The 14,470-nt window shown below is 38.3% G+C and overlaps 1 protein-coding gene across 2 annotated transcripts in view; it reads right to left on the bottom strand.

Moving 5' to 3' along the window:
* Positions 1-1,291: 1,291 nt before the first annotated feature.
* Positions 1,292-14,470, bottom strand: part of ACSL1 (acyl-CoA synthetase long chain family member 1) — a 35,070-nt gene continuing 21,891 nt past the window's right edge. For both annotated transcript variants that reach the window (XM_042870502.1, XM_042870503.1), the window contains exons 10-21: positions 14,184-14,257; positions 12,839-12,916; positions 10,996-11,130; positions 9,303-9,437; positions 8,340-8,435; positions 7,179-7,251; positions 6,415-6,503; positions 4,642-4,758; positions 3,976-4,119; positions 3,255-3,356; positions 3,107-3,178; positions 1,292-2,919 (exon numbers count right to left, since the gene is read on the bottom strand). In XM_042870502.1, coding sequence (XP_042726436.1) covers positions 2,779-2,919; positions 3,107-3,178; positions 3,255-3,356; positions 3,976-4,119; positions 4,642-4,758; positions 6,415-6,503; positions 7,179-7,251; positions 8,340-8,435; positions 9,303-9,437; positions 10,996-11,130; positions 12,839-12,916; positions 14,184-14,257 — 1,256 coding nt within the window. In that variant the 3' untranslated portion in view covers positions 1,292-2,778. The remainder of the gene's footprint in view (positions 2,920-3,106; positions 3,179-3,254; positions 3,357-3,975; positions 4,120-4,641; positions 4,759-6,414; positions 6,504-7,178; positions 7,252-8,339; positions 8,436-9,302; positions 9,438-10,995; positions 11,131-12,838; positions 12,917-14,183; positions 14,258-14,470) is intronic.

Below are 14,470 nucleotides of genomic sequence, written 5' to 3'. Positions count from 1 at the left end.
GGAAGCGGAAGCGCGAGCGGCTGAGGCGTCCCGCCCCGCCGCGGGAAGTTGCAGCGAGGGGATTGGCGGGAGACGAGCCCTGCCCGCCCTCTGTGCCGCCCGTTGCCCCTGTTTCCGCGGTAATTTAGAGCTGTCCTTTCAACGCGTCGTCACAAATGGCATCCAACCGGTGCGGCATATCCCGTGTTGTTCGGTGCTGGCTGGAAACTCATTGTTACCCAGTCACAGTCCTCCAGCAATGTTCTCTCTCGTCCTATTTTTGCTGTTAACATTTTCTGGAAGAATCCCTCTTTATTAGCCCTCCCCCCCCCCAGCACCCCCAGTTACTGGCTGCCTTCAATCTGCACAGATCAGCTCCCTGCAGTGGCACACAGCCCTGCTGATGCCCTCCTGCATCCATACACTTTTAGCCTAAACTCATAGTATCACATTAGTATTAATAGGAAATCTCTATACTCAGAATTCGTTGGGTATAGCAACAAAGCTCCATTTGGTAGACCATAAGCCTTAGGCCACAAGCAATAGTACAGACGATAGTGCTGCTTGGCTCCCACAGAAAGCTCTCTTACAGGGTGAGAAAAATAAACCATAGACTCAGCTCCTTAAGCTATTTTCGTCATAAGATATGGTAAAACTACACTGTCTGTCCAAGCAACAGGCACATATTTGAACACCGTACAGAATTTGTTGCAAAAAGGCACTTTAGAGTTCCTTCAGCGGGGGAAGAATTCATAAAGAACATACAGATGGTTATGGACAGTAGCATAGGAACAGCTATAAACATAATCTTGGTGACACCTCACCTACCATGGTTTGCATGATTTGCCCATTAACTCTTTCCAATTGTTCCCCAGATTAAAGCTAGATATGCAGTATATGCACAGTGAAAGTGGAGATAAATACATACAAGGGAACAATGATACCAACCACCCAAAAGTAGTATAAGATTGGTAAAGCTACAGATTTCACTTAAATTACAGTGCTAAGTGCATCATGTGTCAAAGACTATACTGATGGCAAAAAATATATATTTAAGGAATACTGATGGGGCAAGTTGCAAAATGATATCTTTCTTACGGACATTGGTCAAGAACTTGCACATAAATACCAGATCAAAGCAGATTTAAGCAGATTTACCTTCCAAACAAAGCATCTACAGACAGCATTCATCTTGTACTATGTTAAGTACAGTTGTAGTAACAAAGTTTTACAGCTCATCAGAATTTCTGAGTTGCACCTCAGCTTGTCAGTCAGCAGCATATCCACTTGATTAAAGAAACACTTCACTGAGTTGAAATGCACAAGTATTTATTTTGGTTTCCTTCATTGGTTTTGAAAATTGTTTTGGTTTTATAAAACATAGAAATAGCCAACACTAAGCAAACATTTGAATTCCAATGTAACAAACTACTGCTCTAACAGTTGACTTGGATTCGTGTACCTTAACTGCACACAGGTATGAAATTATGCTACAGAGTAGTGCATTACAATCACACAAATCTTAGTGCAAACCTTGTTGTGCTTGTATCTTACATATATCCATGTTTTCAAAAAACAGTAATGAGTTCTAATGCAAAACCAACTCTGTTAAGGGTAGCAAAAGACTTATGTTGTCATAAGGCTTATTTCTGCTGATTTCTGAAACAAAGGGTAAATAGTTCTGTAGTTTATCTGGGAATTTGTTTCTTATCCCTGAACAAATACCCATTCAGTGCCAACATTGTTCATTGGCACATCTGAATACTTCCAATTACTGCAAAGCATCAGGCAAAAAACATTCTACCTGACCTATTTTGCTATTCCATGAAGAATACTCAGTGGCTCATACACAAAGCACAGAAAATGGAGGTTATGTCAGAAGCTGTTCTGCTTAGAGGACCTGGCACTTTTTAAAAAACACATTTTAAATCCACATTCATTCATGGGGAAACAAGTGACTAGTACAGGTGGAATACTTACCTGACTGTCAGCATAGCCCAGCCTCTTAGATCACTTTTATTTCTAGATCTCTAGTGTTCTTGCCAGAGTTAGAATCTGCCCACTAACTGGACAGGCACTACTCTGAAATTGTGTTAATGCAGCCAAGGCTGCACTTGCTGAATTAACTGTATCTACACGTCTAGTGCAGAGTCACCAAATGCAAGCTTAGCCTGAACCTGTATTAATCAGTCTCCTTAGTACGGAGTCCTGACTTCTACCTTACAAAAGTAAGCCTCAGAACTGGCTGTAGATATAGAAGGGAAGAAACCCTTGCCTCACCCCAGTTAACATTAGGACCAATTAAGATGCAATATCCGCTATATAACTGTAAGGTTGTATATTGGTGGGTTCTCTCTCCCCTCCCCCCAACAGACTAAGTAATCCTCCTGAGGCAGCAATATACATAGAGGCATTTTCAAACCTGCCAAATTCTTTTTTGAACTGAGAACTGCAAGGTACACTGCAGACAGCAAACATGCTGGCAATAAGAAAATCTTCGCTCCTTGTTTAAGGAGAGTCCCATTTTTGGCCAATGAAGTCTTAAATAACTTATATATAGTTACCATTTATAGTTAAGGCTCTTTTTGGAAATTGTAGGTCACCATAAAAACACTATGCAACACAACTTGACAGTAAGGCAGTGTTCCATTTCTTCAATGTTCCTATGGCAAGTACCCATCCCATTTTTGTACAAGTTTATGATTGCACAGTTTCCTTCCCTATAATCACTGTAGTCAAATTACAGATATGACGACCAATAGTAGACATCAGATGTGTGCCACTTTACTCAATCCACCGTTACATTTTGGTATTAGCATAGAGTTCATCTATCTGTGACTGGAAATATTTCCGTAGTTCTGGTCTCTTTGCCTTCAGTGTTGGTGTCAGCAGGCCATTTTCAATAGAAAACATTTCTGTGTGCATGATAATGTCTTTAACCTGGAAAACAAACAGCTAGTAACCAAGCTACATTCTTTGGAATACACAAGACCTTTAATAGAGTCACCATAAAAAAGCATATTACTTTAAAATATTTCCAAATGCAAATTAAAACCAGTTCTTAGTCTGACTATATTGTTACAGATTGTTTAAAGAATTAGATGCTCAAGTCTAATCAGCATCTTACCTGTTCGAATGACTTCAAACCAGATTCTTTGCCAACTCTCACCATGTCTTCTAGGATGTGCTTTTTGACATCCTGTGGATACAAGAATACATTGTACAGCTCAAAAAAAGTTGATGCTGAATAGCTAGCTGTTAACTTATTTACTCACCTTGTTTTTGCATAACTTTTCATATGAGCCTTCAATTCCTTTTTTCTTGGCCCACTTGCACAAAGTCTCAGGATCAGGTACCACAACAGCTATTAAGAAGGCCTATAAAGAAATTTAAGTGCCTTTTTTTTTTCCTGTTTTGTTTATTCATTTCAAACAAAGCGACACTGGTTCCTAAATGCTTCTTACTGTTTTTCTACCTGGTTTTGGGTGGCAGTTTTAACAATGAAACTTTTTTCTTAGAAGTTTCCACATACACTGTTGGCAGGTTATATATAGTGCTTAGTAACCAATTAAATTAATCCAGTTCTACTACCTGGTCTGAAACTAGATCCAGAAGCATATTCTGTAATGGGTGGAATCCAAAGTGGATTGAGAGCTGAAGTGCGCAACACTAAACAGAGACACTAGGACAGGCTGCCCAGAGAAGCTGTGAATGCCCAAACACTAGAAGTGTTCAAAGTGAGGTTGGATGGGGCTTTGGGCAGTCTGGTCTAGTAGATGATGTCCCTGACCATAGCAAAGGGAAAGGTGGCCTATATCATCTTGAAAGGTTCCTTCCAACTCAAACCATTCTGTGATCCTACTGCAAGTGTAAAGACTAATCTCAAAGTCAGGGGTAGGGAGGAAGGAAGAAAGGAAAAAAGAAAGGAAAACCCTTTTCTACCATCTCTCTCTTGCATTTAATTTCTTTTTTTTAAATTACCAGAAGAATGCCTACCTGCAAACTCTCTCCATAGACAAACACTTGAGCAAGTGCTTCACTTCTCAGATACACATTTTCTATCTTCTCTGGAGCTATGTACTCTCCTTGGGCTAGTTTAAATATGTGTTTTTTCCGGTCAATGATCTTCAATGTACCATTCTGTTGACAAAAATAATTTCCACTCAGAAAAGGCACTTCAAGTGATAACCAGTCTACACAATGCATCACAGCAGATCACATAATGCCAGAATTCAAGTATATGAACAAGAGTTTGTCTCTACTTATTTCTATTTCAGAAATAAGTGCCTTTTACTAAGCTTTCAAGAAAGGATCAGAAACAATACTACTGAGGCTTTGTCTTAACATGACCTTAAATGCTGTGCATGATTCAAGACAGTTTATTGATAGAAGCTATTATCAGACACCACAGGAGAGCACTGTCAAACTAATGTTAAAACAAGCTCTGCACCCATCTAACCTGAACTAGAAACAGTCTCAGGTTCGCACTATTTTTATTATATTTAGCCCCAGATATACAGATTTGTTTCATACGTAACAATTCTCCTCATAAGGTTATGCATTTGTTTTTTAATTCACTGTATTAATACATATATATTTTAAAATTGTTAAGTTATTGCTAATAGCCACAGAAATACCTTACAGCTATATACATTAACTTACTGGTAGCCATTTCCCAATATCTCCTGTATGAAGCCAACCATCTTTGTCCAGAGCTTCTGCTGTTTTTTCAGGATCTTTCAAATAGCCAAGGAATACATTTGGCCCTTTCACACACACCTGGAAGACAGCCATTTGTTGATATATGTTACTATGAAGGAAAATGATCATCAGTTTTTGTAAGGAATGCTCTCTGACAGTTCTCAGCAACCACCACTACAGTAATGAAATATTAATTGAACTGTTTGGTTTTTTTTATTGTAGGGGCAGGCATGGATTGAGACATTTTCCATTGATATGAAGTACAACAAAAAGCTCTTGCAAGTAGAAAGCTTTAAAAGTAATCCAAGGGTATACCTGGGTGTAGGGAATTGTGATGATTAAAACATGCCTATGAAGTTATGAGAAGTGCCAACATGATATTATGTTATTATTGTTAATAGTTATCAGGACTTTAGAATAACCCTGGAAGCGTTAGAGAATCCAGTTCTAAATCAATTTTTATTACTAATTTGGCCCTAATAGTGACAGACAAATACTAGGTCAACTATTACTCTAGGGAATTAGTACAGTTGTAAAATAGGCAAGGAACTGACTAATGCCCATTAATTCTCAGATTAGAGGAAGTTACTAATATAGTTCAGAAACTAAATAAACTCATCCCAAACATTTTTAGTGCTTACCCTGGCATAAAATAGCATACTGGCAAACTGAACTACTGTACAAGTGAACAGAAGATATCATCAGTTTGAGGGAGGACAAAGCATTAGGGGGGGCCCTCAGAACCTTGCAGGGACTGTACCAAACTCACAACCAAACTTAAGTTTTAAAAACTAAGTCACTTTTGCTACAAGAACAGAGATTACCTGGAAAAATATGTAGAGTTTTCCTCTACATATCCTAGAGAATGGAAAAGCTGCTTTATCGAGCTTTATGACTCCTACAATCTTAGCTAGCAGTAGGTAATGGTTTCTCCCAGTAGCGACAGCAAATCATTTATCTGTATCCTTCTAACTGGCACTAAGACCTCATCTGTATATAAGCATACATAATTCTACTTACAAGTTTTTCTTGAATGTGGATAACTGACTAAAGTGAAGAGAAGGGCTGACAGGGCTAAGAATATTGAAAGCTTATTCTCAGAAAGAAGGACTAGAAGTGCTGAATCCAGCTGATGATTGTAGCTAAAGAGCAAATTAGGAAGATCTATTTTAGGCAAAGCAAATTTACAGCTATGAATTTCCGTGCTGTGCAAACTATACCACTTCTGTTAAATCCAAAGAAGTTTGCACCGAGGAAATTTGAATAAAAATAAGATACTTAATTCTAGGAGACTACCATATTTGAGTCTAAACTCACTCCTAATTCAGCAAAATTTAATAGTGAGTAGAAGAAAAACATTAAAATATATACATTTTTTTTTACTATGAAAACACACAGTTGTTAGAGAAACTGAGTATACTTTTAAAGCATATTTAAGATGCAAAAAAAAAAAAAAAAAAACACAAAACTGCTGAAGAGAACTAGCAATTAGGTCATACACACAACTGGAAAGAATCTGAATGCTGTTCTCCATTTGCCAAAAGATAGCCTTCTACCAACAAACAAAAGATAACCCTTAAGCATTTCCAGGAATTAAAATCCAATGATTCATTTCTACTCAAGCAAATAATGCACAATCCTTTTGTTTGTCTTGGTTATTTGTGATGCAAATCAGTTATTTGCTCAGGCAATTTTCCCTTTTCCAAGAAATCTTGACATTTTGAAGTTACTCACCTCACCCTCTCCTTTGGCAGCCAAGTAATTCATCTCTTGCACATCAACAAGCTTTATGATATTACATGCCATCGGTGCTCCAACATGACCTATTTAACAGGAATTCTTTAAAAGCCTGAATGGATTGTTAGTCAGATTCTAGTACCTATAAGCTGTCTATATACTAAAGTAATACAAGAAACAACAATTTCTGGTAACACATTAAACTATTACTGTACTGGTGTTGGTGTAATTTGTTGGGTTTAAAACATTAAATTCTCAGACACTCCCAGAACATTGTAAACTGAACAGTGTAGCCAGGCTCACTATCTTTATAGTATAATCAGGCTGTGGACATTTTAAATTAGCAGAACTATTACAGTAACTTTCAAGTATCAGGACTATAACAGTTAGGGAGCTAGAAGTAAAACAGATAACAAATGGAGACTGTTCCAACACTAGAAAGCATCACTGAATTTCCAGTATTTATGAACAGATTGCTATTCTACAAGACTAGAAGTTAATACTACAATCTCTTCTCTCCTACATCTACTTCAACTCACAAGGGCAAAGTCTTTTGAAAGTTAGAAGAATTACTGAACGTTCCTGGCTATTTAAGAATAATAACTCCATAAGAGCCTTTCCAAGTTTTTTTTTGTTTGTTTTTACATTACTTGAAAGGTAATCTTACTCTTCACAACAGGTGTATAATAGATAAAAATCCTGCAATTTGGCTTCTATAGCAATCAGAACTTTAACAGGCAGGTAGATATTAAACACTGTACCTGCTGTCCAGTCACCAGGCATAGAGAGCGAGCATCCAGCTGTGCATTCAGTCTGTCCATATCCTTCATAGAACTAGGAAGGAAAACCAACACTTACTCAGAATTCTTACTTTTCAATATAGTTTCTTCATTACAGTAAGATTTTGCTTTCTTCCTAATCCAGATTAAAATTAAGTTTAGAAGATACTGAGGATTATGCTAAAGAATACTGCCATATTAAGCAGCTTTATTTTCACTACACACTTTTAAGTAATAATATTCCACCCTCAGTTCCAATACTTACTCAGTATTTCACAGTATTTCACATGCCATGTGTGACACCTGCATAGATCAGAACTGAAAGTGACAGAGTGCAACAGGAAGAGACTAAGAACAAAGGCACTAGAAATGACTTCATATTATTTCAGGACAAGTTTGCTCACGAAAGTCAGAAACAGGATCCCTATATCTCATCACAGCTCTGTTGTTACTATATACAAGACCTAAGTCCTTTTCTGCGCACAACACTGCTATACTAGCACACTACTGAAGAAATTCAAGTCACAGAAGCCTCAATTTTTAGTATGTCAATGTTTTCCACCCCTGAAATTTCACATTTATTCCATCCTGTGCCATTGTTAGATTTAGTCTCTTCAGATTTAACCTCAAAAGAGCACGTATTTGGAAGAGGCTTTGAAGAGAAATTAAGCAATCTAATTCTACCCAATCTCATCCTTAAAGCAACAATACTACATGATGTTGAAGAGATCCTCTACAACAGAATCATAGAATGGCTTAGTTTAGAATGGAGCGTGAAGATCATCTAGTTCTAACTTCCCTGCCGTGTACAGGGATGGTCCTGTAGTGAATACTTCTGTAAGGACAGCAAGACCCAGAAACTTAATCCAAGAACATTCATTACTGCTTACAGCATCCTATGAATCTTTTCCCCCCCCCTTTAGTTTAGATGTTAATATTTCAGTTACCATAATGACTTTGAGATGAATATAGAAGTCTCAGAGGCATGAGAATCTTTAGAAGACAGTATGTACTTGTACAGCTTCCAAGAATACCAGAAAGCTATTTACCCATATAGTCAGATCACTAGAAGTGCTCTTACATTAGGTCTTTAATCAGGCACTTGAAAGCATTATTGTTTTTGATTAAGGCTAGGAAACTCACCTGACAGCCAAGAGCTGTTCTCAGGAAGGTCAGTACACTTGCAGATACAGGTGCTGCTCCTGTGACCATTAGCCGTACTTTTCCTCCCAAACTTGCCTACAACAGATACAAGATACTGCAGACACCAAAAGCATTTTAGAGATATTTCCAGAGGTTTTTGTTTTTGTTTTTTTACATTCCACCCCCAGCTGCTATCCACCTAAGAGTGCCACCCACAAATGTTAGAGGCTAAAATTTAGAAACGTTTCCGTTTCTTTAATGGCATCTCAAGTACATAACATACACAGAGGCTATGCTGTAACGTCACAGACTCAGCCAGAAGCTGATATAAATTATGGCCCTGCAGTGAGGGTTTTTACTTTTAGCCTGCCTTCTATTAGTTTCTCATGCATTCTAAGTGCTATAAAAGCAGCCACAGGAGGGTGTTGTACAACCAGAGTTCGGGCCATTGCAAGAGAGCACCAGATACAATATCAGGCATACTTACTAGTGACCTACAGTGAGAAAACAGTAGAGTCTACATACAGTACTAACATTCAGCATTCCTCCTTCAAAGGAGGGTGTTCACTCTTAAAGAAGGAAGCACCAGACTCTTAGAGTAACTATGCAGTTACTCTGCATAACCTAATGCAGTTATCTGATGCAGTAAGGGCAAGAAGAATGAGAACAAGAGTTCAATTTTACTCTGAGAAGCCAGATAGTCTTCAATGAGAGAGGGAAAGCCATATCACATCACACTATAACCATCCATATAAAATTCAGCAATTGCAAAGTGATACCTATAAACTACAAAGTAGATACAATGATGCTTCAGACTCCAGTATTAAGAGCACATCATACTGCTGTTCTGTATGAAAGCAGGCACATTTGGAGTTCTTTTCAAGATAAAAAAATGAAGACATAGATGCAACAGTAAAAAAGGTTCAATATCCATAATATAGAGACCTAGACTTCCAAGTATACCTGTATTTTTCGGAAGATAACTTTATCCCAGAAACTGTTGTTTCTAATTATACCACTTCTAAGTTCTGCTTCTTTCCTCTTGGAAGCAAAATCCAGCATCCACTTCTTCAATGATGTATCTGCCTGTCCAAAAATCTATTTAAAAGATTATATAGCATTAGAGTGCAATAGCCTGATACTTTTCTCCTTATAGTAGCATGCATAAGGACTCAGCCTAAAACAAGCAATTAGACAACTTCCTAGTAAGGATAGTGATTTTGATATTTGTGACTTGGCCTTTTTCTTTTGTGTTCATTTAAATTGGCACTGAATTCTCTTCCCAGCCAACTGTGCACAACATTCTCATGAACAAGTTAATCCATTGAAAAATAGTTTAATAGATCAGCAAGCAAAACCATCAGTTTTTATTCTAGCTTGGTTGAAATGCCAGTTAAGCATAATCCCTATTATGTTCTAAAGTACATACACACCTCACTAAAACCTGGAATTTTCTAACAGGCAAACCTTTTTCAGAAATGCCTAATACCAATTTGTCTTGTATATGTAAGTTCCCTTTTTAGATCTTTTTAAAGACTCCTTCTGGTTGTTTCCAGAAAGCTACAGAGCAGAGTTAACAGACCAATATTAGCATATTCACTTAATAGACAGACCCAGCAGCCCTTCAGAATTATGAGGCTTCCCACGTTGATTTTTCACTTGCTAACTTTCCAGGCTACTACAGGGCTGTGAGAGGTTGAAAATGTGCCAAAGAAGTACGAAACTATCATAGCACCAAGCACAACAAGCAAGAGAACACAGCAAAAGGAGAAGGGAGACCCAAGCCTTATCCCTGTTTCTAGAATTCCAATACAGAACACTGGAACAGAATGAGGGACAGAGTTCTAAGCACTACCTGCAAATGGTCTTGGGATTTCCTCCCCTTACAAAGGGATCAGAGTTGTGCTATTTGTTCTTGGGGCTAAACAGAGGTGTTGCATTACTTGCTGTTCTTCTAGTCTCATGAAAAAGACAGCTGACATGTCTGCCATTTATTTGACAACCACAGACTACTTGTATACTTCAGCTCCTCTGCCTATACCCTGAGATATCAACTATCTGTATATAGAAATGATCATTAAAAATCTTCCATACGAAGGGCCAAGAAAGACCCTACTTCTGAATACCCACTGCAGAAGATGGGAAGACTGAGAAGGCAAGTAGCAAGCATAGGAGAGAATGGGTCTATTGACACACCTTCTCTCCAGCACTACAGACTGGCTGGTTTGTAGTTCTCCCCGCTAGAAATTGCTGGCTGCTATGTAGGAAACTTGTACGTGTCCATGCAAACATAGCAGACACCTGACCTTGATTTGCAAATTCCCTTCCATGAGTCAGCTACTAGAAATGCAGCATGCAGATGCTAAGCCTTAAGTTCACAGTGTAGACTGGACTTCAGCTTGCTCAAAGCAAAACAGTGAGCCCTTAATAAAGCTGGAGAGAACGAAGTCTCCTAGTCATACTTTTCTATGCCAGTGCTGGCTGCCTGAAAATGCTTTAATACATTCAGCACTACTCCCTGTACTTTCTGGTCTTTCAGAAAAACACAGTAGTTCAGTGGCATCCCAGAACACAACAATTACTTCTGCTATGTCAGCACAGACTTCAGAAAGCCCCTCAAAACCCTGAACAGCTCTAGACTCAGCTTTAAACTTACCTTGTCAAACATCCTGTTCAACAATCGTGGTACTACTGGAAATACAGTTGGCTGTAGTGTTTTTAGGTCATCCATAAGTAGTCTGATATCCCCTTGAAAGAATCCTATCCGACCTCCATGGCACAAAACTACACACTGTTAGAGAAAAGTAAGATGTCTGAAAAATGTACAATATGTATGACGCACCCTGACTATATATGTACTACTTTTAAATGTGGAGTGGACTGTGCAGGATCCACTGATGTGGACAAGTCTTGCAGCATTCTCTATTAAATGAGACTGGAAAGATAAATGGCAAGACATCTGTTGCACATGGACCAAAGACCTGGAGACAGAAACAAATACTGCACAAGAGCCCCTAGCCGAAAAAGCAGTTGGCCAAATAAGTTAGTGCCAGGAACTCAGAGGCAGCAGAAGATTCAAAGCATTATTCAACAAGCTTATTCAAAAAAATATACTAGAACTTATTGCCTTTATTTGTACTACAAAATCCTGCATTAAAGTCAGATTCTTAAAGTCAGATTCCTGCAGTGTGCTGCTTGTGAAGTATTCTCTTGCACTCTAGTTTTCCTTCCTGTTTCACAACAAGGATGTGAACAGTTTGCCATTAGGTGATCAAGATTACATTTGTTGAAAAACGTAAGCAGAGCCACTGCTTATTTCAGCATTCTGCATCAATTTATACTTGCACCCATGAAGGCAGACTTAATCCTGTAGTGTTCTATGCTGTCTGATAGTCTAGAAGCTCCACCTGTTGCACTTATCCACAGGATCCACCCCTTCCCAGACCTCGTTTAAGGGCTGGCAGTAGAGGCTAGGCTGTCTTCCTGGAAATCCATGCCTGCTTGAGGCCTTCTAAAGGTAAGCAGCTTTTTTCTTTTGTTTCTGCATCCACAGCTGCTGCACTTGGGCTTATCCTCACTTGCTGCAGCTTGGGACTCTGCTACTCTGCCACCATTGCTGAGTTTTCCATAACTTTGATTAAGTTACATCTATTCCCAGTCTTCACAAAAATGTACTTATATAGATCAAAGCCTTTGAGTAGAAAGCTCAGGGAAATCGTGGAAAGATTTCCATTCCTATTCATCTTCTCACACTTGCATGGAGGCCGTTTATTTCCCAGTTTATGAAAGGGAATAATCAGCTTCAAAATTCATGTTTGCTATTTCATCTAAGGGAGCTAGGTTAATTGAACTTGAAGTAGAACTATACTGTTTATGATTAAACATCAGTGCCTCTATTACACAACATATTTAAGGAACCTTATTCCAGTTGGATATTGCTTAGTAATGAACTTTCAACCTATGACTAAAGTTGCCAGCATTGAGACAGCCTTGAATCCCCTCATCCCCAGAAGTGAAACTCTAGGTTTAGCCTTACAGGCAAGAAAAACTATTCAAGAAAATGTTGGCTTCCAATGCCATTTAGTGACAAATTCTATTTTCATTTCCCGGAAGAAAACTCAACTGAAACAAAATGCCTCTCTTCTCATTCAAGTTTATTGGAAGCAATAGTAATTCTAGACAAAACCAATTGTAAGTTGGTTAAGAGAGTAGACCACCACATTACCCAATTAATATTTATATAACTTTTGCAGATTAAATTCTAGTGCTGCATTGATTATATTAGAGGGAACTTAGGCAGTAAGCATATGGAGGACTTGTCTCCTGTTCTAGTAAACCAGTTTCTCCCTAACACTAGCTCTAAAATTAACTTTTGAGATGTTTTTCAAACTTTACCCCAAGTTTTCACATGTGTAAATTCCAAAACAAGTGCTGTTTGTCACAGATCTCTGTAAGAAAACATAAGCTTCTAAGTAGTCCTGTGAAACAAACATGCCTACCTCAACGATTCTCTCAAACATATGAGCCAAGGGCAGGAATGATATCAGAACATCTTCAGGGGTAGGTATGAATGTTTTCTGAAAGTGAAAGTGTTAAGCAAAATAGAATTATTTTTGTTAAGCTAAACAATGAAGCCAGGCACTTGAACTCTAGAGCACAGCCCTCACTACAGTTTGGTTAAAATAGAGCTTTGCTGTCTCTCATTCATTAAAGAGACTATATGTACTAGAAGTCATTGCTGCAATTGTGTTACATCTCCATACAATAACTGCTCAGATTATCACAATATACATATGATTATGAACAGAAACACGTTCTGAGAGAAGCTCCGAAAAGTTCCATTATACACACTGCAGGGGATTGTATGGAGATTAAAGTGGTTTGTCCTTGGGGATAAAAAACACGTTCACTGTAGGTCACAAAGTTCATTTGTCCAGTTTATAAGCCATAAGTCTAATATCAGGAGTACCTCACATGATCTAAACATGAGACCAGTTGCTTAATTTAGAATTAATTCTATAAGCAGTGTACACAAAGTAGATATGCCAGAACTTCTGCATGAGAGATCTGCTTTTCCCCCACACGCTCCTGGCCTACAACATCCTAAGTAGAGGACTTTGCCACTGGGGGGGTCTAAATACAGTCCTCTGCCCATAGTTTCCCCATGAAGACAACAGCATGTAACAACATGCCAGCAACTACAGCTGAAGACACCAGCCCACTTTTAACTAAGCAAAATGGGCTCTGGCAGTAGTGCAGTTACACTATTCTAGACTTTTTCTATACTGATAAAATAAACGTTCAAGAGAACAGTCCAAGAGCTACCCTATGGCCCAACTTCTGCCACATCTACACACATTAGAAGCAAAGTTGCAAGTTCTCCAGCTGTGCTGGACCAATAGTTACTAACATAGTATCAGCTCAGTAGGGTTGGGGAAGGGATGAACATCCCCCCAAAAAACTAGCAGACCTGCATTAATTCAAGAGCAATACTCAGTTGCTATTCCTGATCCACAAGAAGTTACATGCATAAGAAACCAAGGAGGAGCTTACTGAAGAAAAAACTAAGATCCATGCAACTAAATCTATTAAAGTCTTATAGATTTAGAGAAGTCAAGAACACCCGTTAGGTTTAACATGAATTACATTATGCAGCTTCTCACATACCCTATGAAGTAAAAGAAAGAGGCCTTAGGTAAACATTGACTTCTGAACCAGCATAGACTAAGTGTTGACAAGTCACATTTTCAATTCAATCTTACTACATTACGATTGAAGCTTTTGAAATTTTAGTGTTGCTCCCCTCCATGCAAACAAAGCCATAATGTTAGCTTTGCAGTTTACCTCTGTAGTTTTCAGAAAAGCTGAAGAATTGCTGATTATGTTTTTATGAGTGATCATAGCTCCCTTGGGGTTTCCTAAAAGAAAAAGCACATCAGTATGTAACAGTGAATTTGTCAGATCCTTTAAGTTACCAAGCAGAGGTAAAATCAAGCTAATAGCATTTCAATCAGTTCCATCCTGGGCATTAAAGAAAAGACAGAGCTAACTAATGTGTTAGTAAGAGAACTATTACCAACTGAAGTATTAAGTTCACATGTAAGTACTCAATTTAATAAAGAGAGCAAATC

The sequence above is a fragment of the Lagopus leucura genome, unplaced genomic scaffold (genome assembly GCF_019238085.1).
Source record: "Lagopus leucura isolate 7727_CA_CO unplaced genomic scaffold, USGS_WTPT01 Super-Scaffold_100004, whole genome shotgun sequence".
Lineage (NCBI taxonomy): Eukaryota > Metazoa > Chordata > Aves > Galliformes > Phasianidae > Lagopus > Lagopus leucura.
This window is presented reverse-complemented; position numbering and strand designations above follow the sequence as displayed.